Source organism: Zeus faber, assembly GCF_960531495.2.
Source record: "Zeus faber genome assembly, chromosome: 20".
Taxonomy (NCBI): Eukaryota; Metazoa; Chordata; class Actinopteri; order Zeiformes; family Zeidae; genus Zeus; species Zeus faber.
In genome coordinates this window covers 13,028,655-13,052,941 of record NC_137207.1, presented here as the reverse complement: position 1 = coordinate 13,052,941, position 24,287 = coordinate 13,028,655, and the positions used below count along the sequence as shown (strand labels likewise).

Genomic DNA, 24,287 nt, shown 5'->3' with positions numbered 1-24,287 from the left:
ATCCTCAGCCACATCCCCACCCCCACCCCTTTCACCATCCTATCACGCAGCCCTCTCCCCAGCCACCCCTCCCTCACCGGCCTCCGCTCTCTCCCCACCCACAAACACAGCAGCAGCAACATAACAACAAAAGCCAGAATGATCATTATTCTTCTCAGTCGCCACCACGTCTCACACACTCTCCGGCCATGACTCCCTCTCTTCTCCTGCCTCCATCTCCGCCTCTGTCCCTCTTTCAGCCCCCGCAGTTGTCCTTGTCTCCGCTCTGTCAGTCGATGAGCGGCCTCTTTCTGTCTTCCCCTCAGGTCCGCCGCTTGGTTTCGATCCCCCAGCCCCCAACAGCATCCTTGCTCCTCTCTATCTCTGCCAGCGAGCTCTGCGCAGAAGCACATGAGAGCTCCACTGAGCATGCCCCCGCTTGCGTCACTCTGCTAGGCAGACTGGTGGAAAGAGAAAGGGGAGGAGGCGAAGAGAGACAGAGACGTACGTGGTGGAGAGAGAGGAGCGACGTCTCTCCTGCATCAGCACCCACATCACCGCTGTTCCACCCCTCGTCACCGGAAATCGACAAGGAAGAAGCTGAATTTTGTCAATTTACGGATCTAAAAGGCCACCAGCACCATCACCACTACCACCGTAGTCCTGCCAGCCAGAAACGCAGACTAGGCCAAGACCAATTAGACAAGCGCAAGCGCCTGAAATCTCTCCCGGAGCAAAGCGGCTCCTCCAGGCATGGCCTGACAGGCAAGAAAGATTTTCCCGAGAGACCTCCCACCACCATGGGCAACCAGGAGGCAAAGCTAAAGAAAGCTGCTGCAGCATCATTGGGGGATGGAAGCAACTCTGCTCTGGATGAGGGGTGGAGAGAGGGAGGTGGGGACAAATCAAAGAAAGGAGGCAAGAAATCCCATGGCAGGAACGATGGGAAGGGAACCGGAGGGGGAGCAGGGGAGCAGGGCACATGGACGGGTAAGAAGAAAAACAACAAGGAGTGCAAGTCATCGGTTTTCTCCATCCGGAAGCGAAAGAGCAACCTCAAGGGTAAAGGAGGAGCGGGCTCCAAGGAGGATGTGTTGACGTCTCAGCACGACGAACTCGACAGCGCTCACTCTTTGGGCACCAAAACACCCGACCTGTCCGCAGACGAGCTCGGACAATCTGACACGGAGGCCGTCGCTGACTGCAGGACTCACGCCGAGGGGAAAAGGAAAACAGACCCGGAGAAAAAGGAAGTAGTGGAGGGAAATAAGAAGCTGCAACAGCTGGTCCCACAGGAGCCTATCTCCCCCGTGGAGGAAGGAGGGCAGAAGGCAGGAAGCTCCGGCTCGGACACAGACATATACAGCTTCCACTCGGCGGCAGACCACGAGGATCTGCTCGCTGACATCCAGTTCACCATCAGGCTTCAGCATCAGCAGCAGCAAAATGGTATCCACGCAATCGCAGCCAAAAAAGGAGGCATGGGAGTGGGGAAGGCTGGAGGAGAGGAGAGTAAACAGAGAAGCAGGGGAGAGGTTAATTTAACCCCCCCAGAGCTGCTGCAGCTGAGCCCAGAGCTGGACTTTGCATCTGACGCTCTGTCAATCCTAGAGCCCGGACAATTTTTTGCCTCCTCAAGGCAAAATGGTCAGTTGCTAAACCTCTGTGAAGCGGAGGAGCAGAGAGGGGAAGAGCAGACAGAGGGGAGGAACGATGAGGACGGCTTAATAAGGCTCAATGGAGAGAGGGAGAGAGGGAGCGAGCTAGAGGCACATGCTTCTGGGGTCTCTCTTTGTGCCGCTGCTGGGACAAAGGACCAGCATGCAACGGTGCAGCACGCCCCTTCTCACGCGGCCAATGGGGGGGTGGCCAGCAGCCCGGTTGCCAGGACAACCAGCACTAACAGCTTCCCAGATCTCACAGCCTCGTTCGAGAGCACCGTCGAGCCTCCAGATGAAGAGGGAGGCAAAAAAGAGAAGGGGTATGAGGAGGAGGAGGAGGAGGAGGAGGAAGGGAGAAATGTCCCGGATGTGCCTCCTCTTTCTACAGATGGTCAAGGCGATGCCTCCAGGAGTAATGAACCGGGAGAAGCCCTGAGCTTGTTTTCCAACACCATGTCAGGAGAAGCTGAGTGCCGGCTCGGCACCGGGACCAGCGCTGAGTCCCTAGAGGACTGCCTCAGCGCCGCATCAGAACCAGATTACTACGGCGGTACAAGCTCTGCCGCTTCCATCCCTTGCCCCCAGCGCCGGAAGAGCAGCTTCAGCCAGTGGCCCCCGCAGGAGAGCCCCACGACTGCTACGCGCCTCCTGAAGTCTGCATGCTCCTCTAGCACCTCCAACAACACGTCCTCCTCCAGTCCAACAGTCAAACCTTATCCCCCCATCTTCCCCTCCTACATAAAGACCACCACACGCCAGCTTAGCTCCCCAGGTCACTCTCCTGCCCTGTCGCCTGCCCAGAGCCCCCTCTCCCATCGCAGGGAACATATTCGGGTCCATAGGTAAGGCGAGAGGGAGCTTTCTAAATTGTACCTTTTAAAACGGGGTTTCAACTACCTGGCCAGGTTGTCTTCCCTGGGGGGGTGGGCTGCGTTGAACACCAAGGGGCAAAACAAACTGTCCCATGCTTTTTAAAGTTATTTTTTTTGTTTGCATTTGTGTGAATTGCCTGACATGATCAAAAGAAAATCTTTGTTATATTCTATTTTATTCTGTTTTATGATCTTAAAACATAAAGTACACTGCTTTGATTAATTAAGCATAAATTATTTTAATAAATAAAATGTATTTCCACAAATTTCTGTGGGCCGTGAAATTGTCTTTTGGTTCAGGGTATGGCCCCTGGGCTATTCGTTCGAGATCCTTGTTGCTGCTTTATTAGAATTTTCTATTTTTAAAAATCAGTGATTGAGCAGATATGGGTAAAAGATCCTCATACTCTTTTCAGTACAATTGTTACTACATGTGCTGAGGTTCTCACATAGTCCGTCTGTCATGGTGTCCAAAACAAACTGGGGTAGAGAAGATATTAAATGTAGTGAAACCAATTAGTGTAACCTCAGTGGAGGAAGCAAAGTTGCCGATTCTAAAAATGCATGAAGCCAAGTTTACATACAATACAAAGTACAGGATCTGTACACTTTTAGTTCAGGAAAGGTTGTTAAATAATTATTAAGATTAGAAAGTCTAAAAAATCGGAATCACTGGAATCTCAGTTCGAGTGACGAGGAGTTGACTTTGGTTTGAGCCTGAATACCAGGAGGGATTATTAGAGGCCAATGTTGCTGCTATCATTGACAAACAGGGGTGACAGGGGGGGTCTTTGGATGATCAAAACAATGCACTTAAAGTTTGAAGGTCACTTGCACCTGTAGACCCACTTGACGCCACTAAGCTCATTCGCTCAAAGTTGTTGTCGAGGTACCATTGTTGTTACTGAGAGACAAGTATTATGATATGGATGTTTTTTTCATTACCACTGACTACCTTTCTTTATTTGACATTGAAATGATGGCAGAACACTAGCTGAGCACCGGCGGGTCCATCGGCAGTGCTCTCGCAACCTCATGGGACCACTCAGCCGCTCGGCCGACTGGACGGAGGAGCTGGAGCTGGAGAGGAGGCTGCGGGGCCGGGGGGAGGACGGGGACGGCTCCAGGGAGTTCCTGGGAGGGTACGGGGGCTCTGAGGATAGGCTGAAGGGAGGCAGCCAGCCCATCTGTGCCACCAGGAGGTCTTCCTGTGGACAGGTGTCGACCTGTGGTTTTCAGGATGTATTCACCGGTGAGTAGAAACGGGTGAAGGATTTGCTGGATTTACTGATGGTTGGTAAATCCTGGTGGGGAAAACTCATGTTGACATTGCAATGAAACAAAATCTATTGATGTCGTGCAATATGACAAGGAATTATCAGTCAATGTAAAAAAATGCCAATATTATGCACTCCTATTCTATCAATTGACTGTTTTTACGTATTGTGCCCAAAAATAATTGAGTTACATTTTAGACAATCAATCAGACGATCAAGTAAACGTAAACCCTCTTGCTGCATACATGTTGTGTTTTTAGGTTTCCCTGCTCCCTTTTAGTGGACCACACCTCTACTCAGGTCACCGTGTTGCCATTTTCTTTCTGATAACATGTACAGTGAACTGTTTGTTAGCGGTCTCTGTCTGGCACCATCAGTCTATCTGTCCTGTAGGCCAATAGAATCTATTTAAGACACTATGGCAGTCATTTTATTTTTAGTGCAGTCACTTTGCAAAAGTGCACATGTAGGTTCTATTATCTGCAACTTTAACAACAGCTTGCAAGATATAGAGCACTATACTTGGATTCTGAAATAGGATGGATTTTGCAGCATCTTACTGTATTGATGTTTTCTATCTCTTACTGATTAATTGATGCAATTGGCCACAAAAGTCCTGTTTATTTTGGGATTGTCTTTTATTGTTTGAAGATTACACATCCTTACCTTATGCATCATACCAATTGCAACCCCAATTTGTTATTATAGCTGTGTATTAAGATTGATACTATTGCACCAAAGTTGTTGTTACTGATGATGCAACAGGGACAAAAGTGTTCACTTTCTCTGCCTCAGCAGAAGCTCCTACTCTGCATTTCTGATACTGGATCACACGCTGTAATTCTAGCGCTTGATAGCAGCAGTCACTTCCTCTACCCCTCACAGGTGGCTTGCTTCTGAGCATGCCCAAATGACCCTGCTCTGAACCAGCCTGCTCTGACCAGTTCTTTTTTTGATTATTGGAAGCGGCAGAATGGCCACCACTAGTATAGTATTAATTATTTTAAAAAAAAAAAACCTTTCAACAAAGACCCATTTGAGGCACACATTTGGGGTGCATGGGTTTTTATTCTGACTGTAGTTGTGGTCTACACACACATGCACATACACAAAGCGAGGTCCTGGAAACTGATATAAATGGGGGAGGTGTGTCAAGTATCACATCACTCAAATGCCTACTGTACATATTGTCTGCACACAACCCTAAATGCACATATTCATGTTTAACTACAAGAGCATGTTACATGTCTATACTAACCCTATTCTGATTTCCAAACTTTGAAAACGCACAACTCTGACCGATTACTGTGAATACCCACAACATTTGGCAAATTCCTGATTTGGAAAAGTGTTATCCTGTTGCAGAGGAATACAAATCAAGTTTTTATAGACATTCAGGGGTAACGTGAGCAGAAATAAGGAATAAACGAGTATGGAAATTAATATAGGAATTTTCTGCTCCTTTTAATACTTTTTAGGAACTTTCTTCTTTCGTGAAAATGTGCCATATATGACACATACAGTATATCTTCCCCATTAGGCTGGTTAGCCGTTGAGTCACCCTGGCACACTTTAGTCATGGACCATCTGCTGCTTTTCCTTTGAAGGAGAGTTAGCTGTGGTCTTTGCTTTTCTTTGGGCCAATCTCGCTTTTATTTTACATATGTTATTGTCTAATCCCATTCTAAAGAAGATTATCTGTATTTATGAACGTCAAATATACTGTATAAAAGGCTGCACTGTTGCGATTTTAATGACAATGTCTTTATACTGATTTGCATTTCTGTGGTCATACTCATGCAAGGGCCTCTGCTTTAGATGCCTCTAACTCTGACATGGCGCTTAAATTCCCCTTGACTAAATGTTAGGACAAATTTGATTTGTTTCTCTTTTGACTCTGAGTTCCCATTTTCAGTCTCTTTTTCCGGGATAGCAGGAGTCGGCATGGCAAGGAGGGTGTAAAATGGTAGATTGGTGAGGGAGAGAAAGTCGGTAACCGACTCAGGCTGTGACTGACCGTTGGTGTCGGAGATGAAGGTTGAAGGAAACTGGGACAGAGAAGCAAACCAAAACATCAACAGTTTATGCTCAGTTGTGTAGAACATGTCCTTCAAGTTTAAAATAAGTCGGATCTCCCCATCTGCAGTATCTCCCTATGGTTCTACTTCCTACTGAAGACAGCTTGTATTGATAATGTAGCTTTTTGTTAATGTAGATTTAAGATGTTGGCCCTCATCAGTGTGGGATATATTTTATTTTAACACACGGTAACCGGTCCGGCTCCCTGGCTCTGTGGGGAATAAACTCAAATGCTGTTTAGATGACTTGCAAAATACCTGACTGCGGCGCATCTTGTACTCTGAGGGAAAAACCTTGTAGGTTTGCAGAAACGCAGACAAATTTCTTCCCTTTCTAGAAACGTGATCTAATGTGACTGTGACTCTACTGCACAAGTTTGCTGCGCTAAACTCCTGGTGCCTGACTCGGTAGAAGCCCTTTTCTCTGGACTATAGCACTTACTGTAATGGCTTAAATAAAAACCGTGGCTAGATATAGAAGTTTTTTATTCTATTTATTAATTGAATGGAGGTTGTTTGGTTGTCGTGAGGAAGCAGATGGATATGGACCTGGTGGTCTCACATGCCGCGCTTGGTCCGGTGATTGCACCGGAGTTGCAGCTCCAGGTTATTACTTGTATAAATTCTTATATATGATGACAGACAGGAATTCATTTAGTTATATACATTTTATTCTTTGTCCATCACCACAGCAACATTGTCACGCTATTTTCGCTCCTCTCCCACAACCCTTAAGTGAGCAGCTGATTCACTACCTGTTTTCATGCTGCATTTAAATTCCTCTGAATTTAGACTTTTTTTGTACATGCAGCCTCTCTGTGTGTGTGTGTGTGTGTGTGTGTGTGTGTGTGTGTGTGTGTGTGTGTGTGTGTGTGTGTGTGTGTGTGTGTGTGTGTGTGTGTGTGTGTGTGTGTGTGTGTGTGTGTGTGTGTGTGTGTGTGTGTGTGTGTGTGTGTGTGTGTGGAAGCCGGTACATCTTAATTTTCAGTACATTTTTATTATACCAATAAAAAGTATGTTTGTGGAAGAATTTGCATGTTTTGTGACTGAAGCCCAAAGGATTTGAATCTTAATCCTTTCAAAGCCTTATCATGTCACATCCCCATGTGTCCCTCTCTTCTCCAGGACGGACCCTGTTGGAGAAGCTGTTCCTTCAGCAGGAGCAGGCCGAGGCGGAGGAGGCGGAGAGGCTCTGCTCCAGGATCCTGGCCATGGGTCTCCTGCTGCCCTTCACAGACTGTTTCAGAGAACACCTGGGCTGCAGCGAGGCCCAAATTACCACCACCACCACAGCAACGGCCAAGTTTGATGTAAGTATGGATATGTTCCTATTGTTCTTTTTTTTGTTTGATTTTGTTCAAAACAAAACACCCTCCATGAGCATGAGCAACGCCCCCCCCCCCTTCACCTTTTACACCTTTCTTTTTTTTTTTTCCTTGGGTTTTTGTCAACAAAGCTGTTCTTAAACCGGCATTTCAGCCCGTTAACGTGGCTATCCATAAAATTGTCTGTGCATGGTCAATCACACTACTCAGTCCCAGAATTCTGTTTGAAACTTTGTTTCCCCCAACATCCAGGTTTATCCCTCATATATCCCTTGCCTTTGCCCAAAGAGGGTCACTTTCTTTTCTCTTGTTTTCTCTGATCCAATGATTTTAAAATAAAATCAATGGGAAAAATGTGAATGATCATATTGACAGACGACTATAACTATCTACAATGTTTTTTTTTGTTTTTTCTTTGTTTTTTTTTATCAAACTCACTGCGGCTGCCATTCAATTCATGACCGTATCCGATCAGTGCATTCTTGCCAAGAGAAAGGTGGTCCCCACCACCAACAATAGAAACAGCATATAGAGGAACACATGCATAACTCATTGAATGGCTTTCTAAGAAGTACCAGCTAAAGAGTATAAAGTATGGGATTTCCTTTTTTTTTCACAATCTCATCTAACTATTATTATTATTGTTAATTATAATCAAAACTGACAAATAAGCACGCCGTTAAAATGCAGTTTTGTTTTTTCTTTTTAGAGTTCAAATATTTAAGATTCAGTGATTGATGTCAGTGTATCATGAAATAATTCCTTCTCTGCAGCAAGACCAGCTCTATACGTGGGCAGCAGTGAGCCAGCCCCCCCACTCATTGGAGCCGTTAGAGGGGAGGCTGCCGGGCCAGATAAGGGGCCTTTGGCCGTCGACGACAGTCGGAACTGGAGAACCGGAGAGGCTCAAATTGAAATACACAGATGCTGGTGAGCACAGCATTACACTTGGAGTAGATGGAGGAACAGATAGTCACAGGTGTTTGTGTCGATAACTGTTAACTTAGGTTTTTGGCAAGTGCACCACACTGAGGTTGTGTAGAGACTTGTTGTTCCTATGAAAATGAACAATTTTATTATTCAAAATGTACATGTTCTAACTGTACAGCTAGTGTGATAGAGCTGGGCGGTAATCAATGTTATTATAAATATTTATCAACTTTCAGTGCTGTTGTCCAAGATGCTGCCACATAATGTTGTGCTTTAAATTGATAGCGACATACGGTAGGTTTTCTCATGATAGTGTAACACTTAATGATTCTCCCTCATTAATAGAGGCACACAGACATTTTAGCTTTCAATTAATTTGCTTACTTATTCATACAAAAACAAGAATACATATTAGTCATACAAAGATAGAGAAGCGATTAAGTACTTTAGCCCCAAACACCTCGTGAATGGCATCCTCGTCAATTGGCCGTTCAGGATTACAACAACGATGTAACATTTGTTTGCAAGTCGACTACTATCATGGATTGAAAAACAGTGGCAGACACTCCCAAAAGGCTTCTAACCGTATCCTCAGATTGAGCTGCCATCAACAACCTTAGTCACTGCGTGTAGCTTACAGGTCCAGCTTTTGAAGTTTAAGTGTCAAAAGGCTTTCACGGCTGCGGCCGCGGCCATGAACTCTCCCAAATACCGGCCGCTGCCATCTTGGCATGAGGCTCTTCCTTAGCATTGCAGTGAATGAACTGCAATGCTACCGTAATGCCAGCATGAGCAGCGCCTACCGTAATTCCCTCCTAGAGCACCTTACGATAGCAAACTGAAGAATTGTTGTCATATTGTAATATGGATAGATAATGTGATCGATTGGATCAGTTGGATATCATGATATGGGATTTTGAATATACAGTATGATGATGATCTTCCATATCGCCCAGGCCTACTGTTTAATCAATGGCACTTCAGGGATTTTACTCTATCACTGTTATAATGGAATGACTTTTGGAACATAATGTCTCCCTCTATCCTTTTTTGTTGGCTAATTATTTCAAGAGCAGACTCACAGTACTTAACACTTGTATGAATACATTAAACCTGATCCATTCCTTTAGAATTATGATATTATGAACAAGTTGTAGTGTAGACTGTGTTTCAAAAATATTGTTAACTAGAATAAGATACAAAACTGTTTAAAACCCTGGAGTCAGGATTTAAATTACGTTTCTGAATTGCTTAGTTTGCTACAGCTCACAATGACAAACGCATAATTTATAAAAAACAAAAACCGATATATTGTGGATAATATAAATGTTGTATATTTAGATGTGTTGGCCTGACAACTGTATATCCAATCAAAATGCATATACTTTTTTTTATGTCAGTCTAAACTGTCCTGCTTTATGCATTTTTAGATCAAATTTTGTGTTGCGGGCTTATTATCTCCAGAACAGATGAACTGAGGCATCTCCCAAGACAAATCTGACCAATAAACTTTCCACTTTATGCTCTGCTGTTCCTAACTGAAAGCCAACGACAACATTCTTTCTGATATTGGGTCTTTGTATAGTCTAGTGGCTTTTGTTGTTTTAGTTCTTTTTAGTTTTTCGATTTAATCTCTTTTTCTTCACCTTTTCGCGTCTTTAGAGGACAGTGAAGGTGAGTAATGATTTGTGCACACTTTTTTTTTTTGAGGTCATCAACATATCATCTTGTTTTTGCTTTTCTCCAATTAGAGCTTTTTTTCTGTGTTTGTCTTATTAGCACCACATAGTACAGTAGTAGTACCATATAGTACAAAATGAGTAATAATTGCATAGCAACTGTGAATCCGTAAAATAAAGGGTTTATATTTTAAACAAAATTGTCCGCCATAAATTCCTGCCTTCCTTAAATTTTGTTTGCAAGAAAAGTAGGGACAGGAACAGTGATTAATACCAGTGCAGAGATGCGTACAGTATGTTGGAGGTTGTGGATATCATGTCTGTACAGTACGTTGTTTTTTTGTGTATTTTTGAGATTTAATTATCTCATGTCTAGCTTTTGATTTAGTGATCAAAATATATTTTCCGAATATGTACATAACCATACTGTGGACATTTCATCGTGCTAGGCCATGGTGATAAGTCTGACACTGTTTCACCATAATTGTTTTTTTTTTTTTTTATTGTGGCATGATTGTGTTGCTGTAAGTCATTGTCATGGATTCACTGTTTTGTGGTTTATTTATGTCAAATTTCTCTTTCACCGTATGTGGGGTGTCTGCTTATGTTGGTGTTTTTTTTTTATCTGCCTATTTTTCTGCCCTTATCCAGAACACCAGGCAGCCCTCTTCGCTCTGAAGCAACAACAGAAGGGGGAGATGAAAGAACTTCAGGTAAATCTCTCATAAATAAGGTAGGAGTACGGTGAATGTCTGTGGAATATCCATGTGTCAATGACTTCACAATGATTGAATGATTAAATATACTGATCCGGGGAGCCACTAATAACCTCCTTTTTATTTATGTAAAAAGTTCAATCACCAGTTGTGAATATATTGGCAGAAACAAATTAGATGTGTTCTGTTTCGAAAAGCAAATCGATGGCCAACTCGCCTTATCTCATATTGTAGCAAATCCTACAATTTTACCACTAGTGAAGTTCATTTATTTTGTTCCTAAACAGGGCCTGACACTAACCTTTATAAGTGATTGCCAAGTTGGCAGCCATGCATCAGCTGTTGGTTCCCAAGAATGACAAAATGGTTGCCAAATTGTAATAATTTTGGAATTAAGTAACAATGATCCTCTATAATTATAATGCATTTTTGATATTCGGTAACTTTGTTTGAAAAGTTGTTGCAAAGTGCAACCAGACCGCACAAGATGTATTGTGTGGCAATGCCCCAAATCTGGTTGTCTTTGGCAACTTCTACATTTTTGGTGATAGCCCTGTAGTAACTGTTAATACAGAACATACGCAGAACATATAATATGCTAATATCCATTTCTTGAACTGTAGTAGCCAAACTTGATTTGTGGTCACAGTAGTATGTTTTTAGAATGCTGTTTAATTATTCAGCCTCTAGATGGCAGCCAAGTCATATGTTGTGATCACAAATCTCAAGCAAGCTCTAAATGGTTTTGGTTTAAAATTCCGTATTTTCCAGGAGGAATGTATCGTAAAGACGGTAAAACTGAAAGAGGAGCACGTGAACGTCATCCAGCAGCTGGAGCAAACCATAGAGGACCTCAGAACCAAGATAGCGGAGATGGAGCGGCAGCCCCCTCTGCTGGACAAGGACAGCAACACGACCACGGCCAGCACCATCGATCGAGAATGTGGCGCCGACGAGGAATACCTCCGGGCGGTGTGCGACGCTCACCTGCAGACAGAAGCGGCGACGGGCTTGGGCTGCCTGGAAGCCAAGTCGGTGCAGACCTCGCCCATGGACGAGAGCTTTAAGTTTAAAGTGCCTTGCGCCGCAGATCAGAGGGTCCTGTCCGGAGGAGAGGAGGCGTGCGTTGACCTCAGCCTTCCTGTGCCCACGTCGCCCAAATCAGTGCAGGCTGAGTTTAAATGTTCATGTCAGCAACAGCCTCCTCTACCTCTTCCTGGAGGAGCAGTGGCACCTCTACCACCTCCTCCTCCACCACCTCCTCCACCCCATACATTAGCAGGCGGTCCAGTGCCACCTCCACCTCCCTTACCCCCAGGCTCAGCCATGCCACCTCCGCCCCCGCCTCCTCCTATGCCTGGCATGCCCGGACCTCCGCCCCCGCCTCCTCCTATGCCTGGCATGCCCGGACCTCCGCCCCCGCCTCCTCCTATGCCTGGCATGCCCGGACCTCCGCCCCCACCTCCTCTTATGCCAGGCATGCCAGGACCTCCACCCCCACCTCCTCCTATGCCTGGAATGCCTGGAATGCCTGGACCGCCACCCCCCCCACCCCCACCCCCACCTTTTACAGGGGCCCCATGTCCGCCTCCACCTCCACCAGCACCTCCTGGCTGTGGGCCTCCTCCTCCTCCTCCGCCCTTTCCTGTCCTGGCTCCCGGGGCCCTAGGGTCCCTGCCGCCCCCGCTGCCCCTGGGGCTCTACAGTTTGGCCATGACACAGGAGAAATCCCCTCGAAAGGCTTTGGTGGAGCCCCCAAAGCCGATGAAACCCCTCTACTGGACACGCATACAGTTGCACAGCAAAAAGTACGAATTGGGGCTCAGGGATGGGAGGAAAATAAGTGTCGTGATTTCATACTGTTGTTTAACAAAAAAAATAAATTATAATACTCTGACTCAGTTCTACTGAGTCAATTTCTGCTTCAATACTGGAATTGTGATATAGATACTTTGTTTGGATCTAACGTAACCATTTTTTGCTTATTAAAACTCGCTAGATTCACAAATTTGCTTGGAGAAGGTTTAAAACCACAGCGGGGCGAGAAATCGACAAAAGCTTGTTGTTTCAACTTTTACACGATTGTCATTATGTAGTTTATTATTAATTTACTCTTAAATCAACATTTTCACTGTATTTGTTAACTTGCATCGAAGTTAAGCGCTTTGAAAGACTGACTAATTTGACTTCTGGTTTGCATTATCTTTAGAAATATTTCTCATTATGTGTTTATTCACTTTGGAGGAATAATTCAATTTTCTTCATGGTATAGTGCTAAAGTCAACAAAAATTGCAATGAAAATGTTCAAGGGCAATACTTGGTGAATCATAACAATTGCAGATTTGCGATAATTGATATTAGCACCGGAGCCTCTACCTTTTTGTTCAATATCAAATTGCGAATGAATATATACTTTTGTAGAAATATTTTGTTATTCTTTTTATTTCCGTTTTTTTTGCCATCACCATCCCTGGTTACATTTGCTATTTCTTTGCAAGGGAATTGAGTTCTTCACTGGTGTGGGACGGAATTGAGGAGCCTCAGGTCGACTTCCAGGAGTTTGTGGAGTTATTTTCCAAGACGGCGGTGAAAGAGAAGAAGAAGCCTCTGTCGGACACCATAACCAAGTCCAAGGCCAAACAGGTCAGTGTGCGTTGCGTCAGAGTTAACCCAAAGTCAATTTTTTTTTTTTTTTTATGTTCTGTTACTATATATTCTCAACTGACACAAAGACACTCACATAAAAGCAGTAAAGCATCTGGGAGATAAGTAGCTCTGGTGATGGTAAAATCGGAGAGAGATAGGAGCAGGCAGGTGTTTGTTCCTGTCCGATCCCCAATAGGTCCACAGCAGAGTTAAATAATCTGCTACACTAGGTGTCACCCGAGTTCCAAATTCTTTTCTTTTTTTTTTTTTCATATAAAAAAAAAAAAGCACTTCATTTGATATAATTTTACTTATTTAAACACAATGTGTTAAGTAACAATATTGTATTTTTTTCATATACTGTATATATTTTTTTGTAAAAAGTACAATACTGCAACTTCGGTAAAGTTTAGTTTCGAATTTCTGTATTTCACTGAATTTATTCCTGAAATAATTTTGAAATGCACACCAGATGGTATCCTGAAAGGTTTGAGGCAATTCTCATATGTATAAAGGCAATATGACTATACGGTATAGAATCGTATCATTACCATTTGTATACCACTGTCTCTTCATGCACCATGTGCAAAATTGGCTTGTTGGTGCATTTATTTCCGTATTTTAATCTGTGCAGGTACTCAACACGTGTTGACACCCTGTCTGCGCTCCTCAAACACACACAGGACCATCGTCGACCATGAAATTAAATGTTCACTCACTTTTTGCAAGATCTGGATTGTGAAAAGTAATTGACTGGGATTTATGCCAACTGGTATTTTCCAAGCCATTACCTTATTAAATCTGTTTTAACTGAATCTGTAAACCTTCGCCGATGTAGAGCCAGAAACGGATTTGATTCTGCAAAATAAGATGTAGTACGCAAGAGCTTTTTACTAGACTCTAGGCTGGGTATTAGGCAGGATCTCATGATTTGATTTCGATACTAGGGGTGAAAATATGATATGGATAATTATCTATTCAATCCTATACAATCCTAATGAAACCATGAGAATTGCTATCAGATTTTCAGTATACCATCTGACGTGCATTACAAAAACACCAAATTCAGTCTAATACAGATATTAAATATTGACATTAATTTGTCACTATGGTAGTACTTAATTTAAGAAGGAAATGATTGCATGGCTTCCAAACAAAGCCTGTCACGATATTGGGAATAACTGCTCTAATTGTTCCCAACTGGCCAGTTTGCAAATAATTGTACTTTAAACACTGGCCATGTATTTGCTTTGCATTCCTATTACCCTAGCAAAACTCACATCTTATAATCCACGAACTTGTGACTTAAAAAATAATTTATGCATATTCCAATGCACAATATCTTACTATTTTCTCAGATTTCATTGAATTTTAACCTTGAGAAATTGTATATTTTCAGACTTTTGTTAATTATTTAAAAAAGTTTCCGGCCTGCTGCCGTGGAAGTTAATTGTCCACTGTTTTCCATGTCGCAAATCTGGATGTAATTTTAAGTTGTTGATGTGCTGAAGGAATTTCTAGTTGTTTCAACAATTGACCTTGTGAATTACCCGCCAGGAGGTATGTGTGTCCTTTTCGTTCTGCCACTTATGGATTGAAGTTATTTGGACATTTACAGGGCCTGGTGCTAGGGGCTTTTATTTTGATAGTGACATCTTTGTTATCGTGGGGGGCATGGCAGCAGTAGAAGGGGAGTTTAACGGGAGGAAATGTGTCATCAGCATTAACGTCTGTGACCTGGGAAGCAGTGATGGCCGAAATTTAATTGAAACATTTTACATTTCTTTATTGAAAAGTGTATTGGTCATAATCACTGTAACATTCTGTTTTGATGTTGGACTTGATCTGGGGAACCCCCCCAGGGGTCCTTCAAGAGGTTCCAGGGAGTCCCTAGTAAAATGATTAATTGTTTAACCTCACCATTATTACATTTCTAGTATTATATATTTCAAGTCATTAGAACCATGAGAGGATGTAAAATAACAACTGTTTTGATAATACAAACAGGTATGGCATTTTGGACTCAGTCATATCTAACAATGAAAATGTCAGATGCCTATCAAATTGAGGGTACTTTATAGTGGTCAACCGATTGATCGGTCAGTCAATTATTTGGGACGATATTTGCACATTTTGAGGTAATCGGCATCGACCGATCCCTGTGCTCATGAGGCCAATAAACAATACATACATACATACATACTATACATATTAATTCTGAAAATTTGCACTATCGATATACCAGTACCAGCTGTTTCCTCGCTCTCTTCTCTCCCACAGCGACACAGCGTCGCCCACATAGCCACGCCTCCTACTCACTCACTGGATGTCTCAACTGTCTCATTAATTTGTTATGTTATAGAAAACAGCAATAGTGCTGTTTGGAAATACTTTGCTTTTGAAGCAAAACCTAAACTAAACTCAGAGAATTGGACCAGAGTTTTCCTCCCCTCTAGACGGCGCTGCACTGTCCGTGTGATCCTGTTTTCCTGTCTTTTTATTTCAGATCTACTTAATTTTGTATGTTTCCTAACTTGTATGAAACAAATTTTAAACACAACACTGTTCTTTTTTTAGTTTCTGTTCAATAAGGGAACGGGAGCACAAATCACCGTCGCCCTGATGTGCGCCATCGCGGAAATCCGCTTCCTCGTCGCCCATTCACGGTTTAAAAATAACACGTCACATAAAAATGCCACTGTGGATATCAAGGGGCAGGTGCTCCGGCGCCCTTATTTGTAAATAATAAATCCTGCACTTCTGGAACGTGGAGACTCTATTTCCAGACGCAGTTTATTATTATTATTATTTTTTTATCTTATATAATTTTTTTTTTTTTTTTTTTTTTACAAAGTTTTTAAAAAAGTTTTTTTTTACCTGTAGACATTTATGTAGTTCATACATTTTTGTTATTTAAAATAAGCGCACTGCAGAGACAATGCAGGCAATAACATTAGTGTAAATATTCATAAGTTCAGCAACTTTGTCTAATTTCTTCACTTGTATTTTATCAGATGCAAAAATAACAACTACGACATATCGGCATTATATATCGGCCACTCTGCTCTCTAAATATCTGCATCAGCCATTGAAAAACCCATTTCGGTCGACCACTAATACGACACAGCTCTATGCTCTTCAAATGTCTTGGAAACATGACTAGTTATAATGGTGCAGTTGACTATTAATCCACTACTAAACATGTTACTGGGGACCCCCTGGCACCTATCTTAAGAGCCCCTGGGGTTCCCCGGAGCCCTCTTAGTTTTATTTTTTTTAAACAATATATTCATTGGATTTTCTTCTTTTCCACAATAAGAATAATTAGAAACATAAGCAATAAAGAAACCAACAAAAAAGAGTTCAGGCACAGAAGACTCCTTGTAAGATAATGGAAGAGAAACAAGGTCAAAGATAAGACAGGGCAGCCAGACTTTGTAGAACTGATTTGTTTTGGTGTGTAGAATACTAAAAGATATTCCAAAGGAACCAGCTCGATTACATCTTTAGACCAGCCTATTTACGTAATTGACCTATTTCGATTTTACATTTGAGACACAGAGGAGAAAGTGAAGGGTTAGAAGAATGTTTGCAATTAGGGGATTTATGTATTCTGTGTACAATTCTTAACTGGATTGCCTTTGTTTGAGTACAGATGGATGGACAGATGGATATCTTTTTGGCAAAATTCCAAATGCCCTCTCATGTCTCCTTATCTTTAGTGACAATTCCTTCTCCCAGCCACCTTTAACCCTCTGTATTAGTAAACATGACATGCATTATACCATAGAACAAATTAAGATACGTTTCCTGGTTGTTGAAACAGTATTTTCTCAATCGCAGATATCTCTCGGTGATCTATAAGGGTCATACTCTTATAGTGCCTTTGTAGCAGTTCCCCTGCCACACGCCATTCAAGTGGCTTTCCCTGGGCTCCCCGACACAGGCAACGATGTGAAGGACAATCCTGGATTCTGAAACGGGGTCCCCATACTTTAAACAAACAAAAGCGTCCAAAATAAAACAGTCCCCTTTTCCAGAGACCCAGTACAGCACGGTTCATTGGGAGACCCTCCCCCAGGGCGACGAGACAAACTACCCCCTCCTCCCTTCCGGAGCGTGGGGTGCGCTGGCTGCTGGGTTGCAGATGGTCCTGGCGGTGGTTACTTGGAGAAGTAGCTAGCTGCACGCGGTTGCCCTTGGTGGCTGCTTCTCCCCCTGTCCTCCGCTGGCCATCCGCTGGGTGCTGCTGCTGTCAGTCGAGAGAGGGCTGGTGCTTTGGCCGTCCTGCTGGCGGCTCCAGTGCGTCTTCGGTCGGCTTGTCTGTGTCCCTTCCCGGTGTCGGGTCACTGTTCGGGCAGCAGTGTAGCAGTTCCCCTGCTACACACCACCCAAGTGGATTTTCCTGGACTCCCCGACATGGAGACACAGTCAAGAATGTGAAGGACAAACCAGTTTATTGGCAAGATGTGACGCCAGGAGCAGATGGGATGGCTGGAATGCTCACCCTTCCGTGTGTGTGCGGGCATGGGTGATTCCAACTCATGCTCACCGATTGCTTTGTGCGAGCGATGCACAGCCATCCCTAATTCTGGGCCCACTTAACTAGCCACCTTTCATTAGGCACGGGCTCTCATCGAGACAGTGCACGGGGATTATGAGGCGCATGTTAATGAATTCAATTAACGTCGCAAAACAAATTAAATAATTACATCTAGACGAAATAAAAAATTTAATTTTATTTATTTTTTGGTTGGGTTTTTTAAATGTACTTTATTTTTTATTTGCTGCTGAGTGTACGTGGACACCTAGAGTCATGCAACTCGACCGGGGACGAGGGACGTGCACGTCTGGACCAATCACCGTAAACTTACGTCACTGTAGACTCCTCTTGTGCGAGTTTGTCTAGAGTAGGAGCTAAAAAAGTCCCTCAGAACAGTGTTCTAAGAACTATAATCGTTCCTAGTTCCTGCATTGCAGACACAAAAATAGGGACGGTTCCTCCAAAAAGTTCTTAGAACTATGGAAAGGTTACTGCTGTGCGAAAACGCCTATTAATTACTTAATCTCTTGTAAGTGGGCCATTGCGAAGACATTACTGTTTTTCTGATATTCTTGGGAGATGGATCTGAGCAAAAAAGTCTTCCATTAGTTTAGGTTAATCACCTGTCTGTTCAGAAGAGTGCAAATTTGGGTAAAAATTCTCGAAGCAGTCATTTATCAGCCTTTTTTCATATACTTTGTTGCCTTCAGCATCAACAATAGCTGCTGAAGACCGGGACTCTACTCTTCTTGTTAGCAAGGTGTGCAAGACATTTCCCTGATTTATCTCTGTATTCATTAAACCTCTGTCTACTAAAGTTAATTGTTTTCTCTGCATCTTAAATTGGGAGACAATTTATAGCTGATCTGAGAGCAGATATTTTTTTCCATAAAGTAGGTGACGTAGAGCTAATCGGAACTTTTTGTATGAATGTGACAAATAACCCCTGACAGTTTACCCTCTAAAGACTTTGGTTTTTCCAATTTTTGCTGCCCCTTAGTGGCAGAATATGATATGATCAACCATCTTGCATAAACTGTGCAAGTTTCCTATAAAATTTAGGGATTATCTGTTGATTGTAATTTATAGGGGTGCCCCCTGAAAGTTGAGGAGTCGAATCATCAGTCTTATGATTGAAGCTAGATGGAAGCTAACAAAAATGCACAGGGATAACTAATTTCAATGAGGAGTTACAAATAAGGGAAATCAGTGTGGGGACGGGGCACAGAGGAACGCTGCACACAGGGGTTGGTATTAAGATTTTAAGGGTACTACTACTCTTACCGATGCTAATTGATCTGGTACTTTCACAGTATTCTTATTGGTTCTTGTTTTATTTTTTAAGCCAAACTAAAAAAGAGGAGCAGAATAACACTAACTATTATTTTCGGCGTATTACGCATGGGGAGGGGGCGATCGGGGAGTAATTTGCGGTCCCCGTGCGTCCCCAGTGCCCCACTCCCTCCCGGCACCCATCGGCAGAAACATGAATTGGCGCCAGAAGACAAACAATAGAAATATCCCCGCGCGTAGTTTCTATTGTTCGTTTCCTGATTGGATTTGATGTCTATTTAAATAACATTTAATGCTACGTTACGGGATTATTATGGCAGTCGAAGACGGTGCATTTCTCCGTGTGTATCTGATGCACTTTTGTTAATGCTTCCAAAGATTGCTTGTGTTTCCTCCCTTACATGCGAAAGACTGGTTGCACTTGTGGCAACAAGCATGGTTGTCATCGGTTCTCGTGAAATTTAACCAGACTTTTGAGCGTTTAATTCTCTCCGCCATTGTCATTCACTCAGAGCAGGGTCTCCTCATGCGTGTGTGAGAGCCAGGCAGGGGGAGCGGCCCCGCCCCTTTTGTGCTTACTGTATCTCCGGCAATGGTCAGAGAGAGGAGAGATTTCTCTTCTGATAATAGCAAATGCTTCTTAGACGGATATCTTAATCTTATTGCAAGTTAGACACAGGTTTTATAGCCTAAATAAATGGAAAATCTATTTTCTTAATTTCTTCAATACTGCTAACAACACCGTAGACATCGGAGCCTATCGATACTACAGTCTTTAATAATTTAGCCCCAGGGCCCGTTTAACACCAGGTCTCGGCACCCAACCCTCGGCTCGAGTGATCGCTCGTTGAACCTTTGAGTTTTGTATCCAAAACCACACTGGCATGTACTGATATAATTACGCTGCCTATATTTCAAGACAAAACAGAGTGTAATTTAGTTCTGGGTAGAAAAAAAAAGATCAATTCCAGTCAGACATCCATGAGGCGCAGGGGTGAAGACTCCATACATCATCAACTCTGAGATCTTCACAAATGGCATGAGGAGAATTTGCTTGGGGAGAAGAACCCTCGAGCTATGAAGATCCCATGTTAAGAACCACTGTTCCTGACTCCCTGCTCAGTCAGGGCATTATGAGCTCCAGGCCTCACTGTGCTACACTGACTTTTGTCCTCAGGGTTTGATACAAATCTTTAAACATGTCTGCATTCAAGAAGAATAGGTTTTGTTCTGTATCCTGCAAAAGGGGAAACTACTGCAGCCGAAGCTTATGTACAGACTTGCACAACCTGAATTAGTCGTGCACGCACATCCCAGTCAAAAATAAGCCATATATATTTCAATATATACTCAACGTTTGTGTAAGGACATGACGTTTCTGCGACAGCTTGTTTTCCCGCTAGACAACGTTTTTATGGATAATAAATTACTAGATAAAATCATTAAGTTCAACGTCATCTTTGTTTATATTTCTAAATTATATCTTGTTTTCAATTTTCTAATGGTCTGCTCCCCCCAAAATTGTGTTTCAGATGCACAGGGTCTGATTATCACATTTATTTTTAGAACATAGCCTATGAATGATTGGTAGGGATCAATTGTCCTTGAAACCTTTGCCTTTCTCTACACAAGTTGACTTTTAACACACAAGTTAATTGTTGTGACTTTTTACCACACTGCAACTCCACACACTTATTTTTTCTTCTTTGTATTATCTAGTCTTAGCTGTTAATGTTCTGATTTCCTCAACCCTTTGCCTGTATTACTTAATTTCCTCCATCTATTATCTATCTATGTGGATTTTACTCTATAATATGTATTTATTTTATTTTTATCAATATAGGTTATGAAACTTCTAAACAACAAGCGCTCGCAAGCAGTGGGAATCCTGATGTCCTCTCTGCACCTGGACATGAAGGACATTCAGCATGGTAAGCTTTCTACTTTCCGATGCTAAGACACTAAACATATAAAGTCCGATTGTGGTGGGAAAACTCCCATATTTCCCTTCTATTTCAATATGAAAGATAATCAACATGGCTAGTTACTGTATCAGTTGGTTAATAAAGTCGTTTTGTTCCTTCTCTCCCTCAGATTAACTATGGTAGGGCATGGGTTGAAATTACTCTTCTGCCTCTTTCCCTCTCTCTCCTTTTCCCTCCTCCTCTCCTCCCCTGGCTCTCTCTACTGTGCTGCTAAAAGCATTCTGCAGTGTTTTGTGCACCTAGTTTAATGTTGCATTATTGTGTGATGGATTAAATACTCAAATATTTAATCCCAATATTCAAATCCAAGCATTTCAAAACCAAGTTGAGTCCCTCTGTTCTGTAACCATTAAGCCATTGTTGGAACCTCCACCCTGCTGGTGGGAGCTACAGTAGTTCTATTATTTCCTATACATACTAAAACACTGCGTAATGGACACATTGCCTATAAAATAACAATGTGTTAATCCCCAGGGGGGATTGAGGTAAAAGCCACAAGGTTATAAGCCTAAAAATAAACAAAGCTATCTTAAAACAAAGTCATGTACATTCATCTGTACTTGGACATTCACTAAGCTGTTGTAGGAGACAATGAGACTCCTTTTCTAATGCGTCTGCTAGATATGTTTTGGTGGCTTCTTTTCCCCAGAATCCCGCCCCCGATTGGGAGGGAGATGTTGCTACCATCCCTACTCAAATGCACATGAATTGAATTATTTCAACATTTGATTATTTGGTAAAAATGTATATAACCTACACCCAACATACACAATATCCAAGTGTAGCAAATCACACAAAAACACACCTGTTAGCTGACCAGACTGTTAAGGCGTTATTAACAGATTTTGAGCTCTATAGTGTCTTCGACCGTATTTATTCATATCCTGTCTTCACCTGGTATAAAGGAAATGAGATGACGGAAATGAATTCTTTAATCTCCCCATATTTCGTGTTTTACTTATGCGTCACGGTTTCCTTTCTCTTCGCCTCATTGAGCACAGCTTTGTTTTGTCTACTTTGTTGTTGTTTGTGTCGATATCATTGTTGTTGGTTTCAGTTGTGACCTGGAGTTGCCTATGAATGTTTTGTCCTGGCAGCAACGCGTCACATCCTGCTGAATGAGCATATCTGTGTTTTTCTTCTGATGCCTTTCCTGAAGATTCAAGTTGTAGATTTTAAACGTGCAGTTCCCACTGCACTGACCTCATGGACTCTGTAGCCAATCTCTGCTTATTTATTTTGGCTTCATTGGGTTGAGTATTTGACTGTCTAGATGGGTAGAAAAAGTGGCATTGAAAGCATTACAGGGTAAGAAATCGCATACCCTTATGATCCAGAGTATGTCGATCTTGTTTATCGGCCTGCACTAAATTGCATTGCATTTCGTGAAACCTTTGATTCTTCCTTTTCTTCATTAAAAGAGATGCTCAAAATTAATTAAAGCTAAACACCATAAGTAACAATTTGATTAACCTCTGCAAATACGGAACATTTTTTGTCAGAAGCATTAACCAATGCATATTTTACCAGGAATAAAACCTCAAATAGGACCTTCCTGTGTTGGTAAGGAGCAGAGGGCATGTGCATCTTCCTTTTGGTGTCCCCTCTCTTCTCTCTTGCATGTTTATAAAAAATAAAACAAATCTTTCCTTCTTTCTCTTGAGAGAGAGAGGGAGAGAGAGAGCTAGCTCCCCCCCCCCCCCAGGTCAGAGCTGTCGAGTAACCACTGGTGATCGGATCTCACTTCCCCTCTACAGTCTCGTACAGAGACTTTTAGGGGCAGGTGCTTTAAAAAGAAAAGGCGCATGGACCTTCAGGTTCTAGGCATTTTGATGCTCTGTGAAAGGGAGCAGCACAGCAAGCCACTGTGCGCACTTCGCAGGTGCGACAAGGTGCGAGGTTCATGAGGTGGTCCTCATGAATATATCTTGCCCAGACAATCCGCTACCTTGATACCCATTCACGCTTAAAAAAACAACCGTGCCTGATAAAAAGGCATGGGTCCATGAGACAGGTGCTGGGGTGCACCCCCCCCCCCCCCGTACCTGCCGCTCTATATGCAAATCTTGTGATTGTGATATAGTAATATACAATATATTTTCATAGAGAAAGTTTTGATTTATTTTATTTCCTTAGTTTCTTACTTATACGGAAAATGAAAAATGTAAACCTAACTCAGAATTGGAGGGAAGTTGTTGTTTTGTTTTTTTTTTTGTTTTTTTTTTTTCTTCTCCCTAGATAGCGGTGCACGCGTGCTCCGGTGCCTGTCTTTTTATTTTAGATCTATTTATTTTTGTTGCTTTCTACATGTATGAAACATTTTTAAACACAACTGAGTTAAGAGTCTGTTCCTTTTCACACTGTTCCAAAAAAACTCTGCGTCCCCACTGTCAGGACAGTGGAGACTTCGCCCCATTGCTTTCGGTTCCAATGGGACTTCGTGTAAATACTTTACTTGTAAATAATAAATCCTGCACCCCCCCCTCAATAAAATCCCATATCATCGATTACCGCCCACCAGTGATTGGCGATTTGAATTTTTGAACCATCGCCCAAGCCTATCGCAGATCTCAAGTGTGAGCACTGACAATAATTATAATAATTCAGATTATTGTCTGATAATCGTCTGAACCGTAATCAATAATAGATATTGAATCTTGAAATTGAAATATTTAATTTTCAGTCAAGAACTCATACTTGTATTGGAGAATTTGCACGTCATAAATGTGTTGAACTTGTACATATGACAGAAACTAAACGTTCAACATTGCAAGAACATTTTACTTGTGACACCCATGTGTTCTTAACCCTGTGGTCTCTCTGTTTCGCTTTGTCATAGTCTCTGTTACTTCTTTTGTTTACACTTCGTTTATTTACACTTTTGTCCGAAGCAACATCCTACAACAAGTACATTTTGTCAGTAGTAGGCAAAACAAACTGCTGAGAGTAAAGGGGGAAATACTGTAGATCTTGAGTTAAGGCAACAGAATCCATCTTTACCTGACAATGCTCGAGCAGCAGCCCCAGGTGTTAATGAAGAGTTATTTATATTTTCTATCCAACCAGGTGTAATAAAATTGCATTCATTTTGCAAGTGTTTGTATAGTATGAGAGTTACTGAGGCCCTACCCGCCACAGACTTTGTTTGCTTTCCATATTTAAATCATAAACATAAGGGGGGGTGGGGGGGCATTTTAAATTTCTAATCTTGTTTTTAATTGTGTGTATTTAAGTGATTATGGTTGCATAAATCTATGAGGAAACTATTGTTTTAGCATGAGTCAATCAACAAAAACTTTGAT

General features: G+C 42.4%; 1 protein-coding gene across 1 annotated transcript in view; it reads left to right on the top strand.

Moving 5' to 3' along the window:
- Positions 1 to 779: 779 nt before the first annotated feature.
- The window catches only part of fmn2b (formin 2b), a gene marked incomplete at both ends in the record, with an annotated part of 54,063 nt that continues 30,555 nt past the window's right edge, over positions 780 to 24,287 (top strand). Inside the window, 9 exons of the mRNA XM_080021212.1 lie at positions 780 to 2,482; positions 3,499 to 3,764; positions 6,993 to 7,177; positions 7,966 to 8,122; positions 9,785 to 9,796; positions 10,453 to 10,514; positions 11,289 to 12,325; positions 13,017 to 13,161; positions 20,844 to 20,931. Coding sequence (XP_079877338.1) covers positions 780 to 2,482; positions 3,499 to 3,764; positions 6,993 to 7,177; positions 7,966 to 8,122; positions 9,785 to 9,796; positions 10,453 to 10,514; positions 11,289 to 12,325; positions 13,017 to 13,161; positions 20,844 to 20,931 — 3,655 coding nt within the window. The remainder of the gene's footprint in view (positions 2,483 to 3,498; positions 3,765 to 6,992; positions 7,178 to 7,965; positions 8,123 to 9,784; positions 9,797 to 10,452; positions 10,515 to 11,288; positions 12,326 to 13,016; positions 13,162 to 20,843; positions 20,932 to 24,287) is intronic.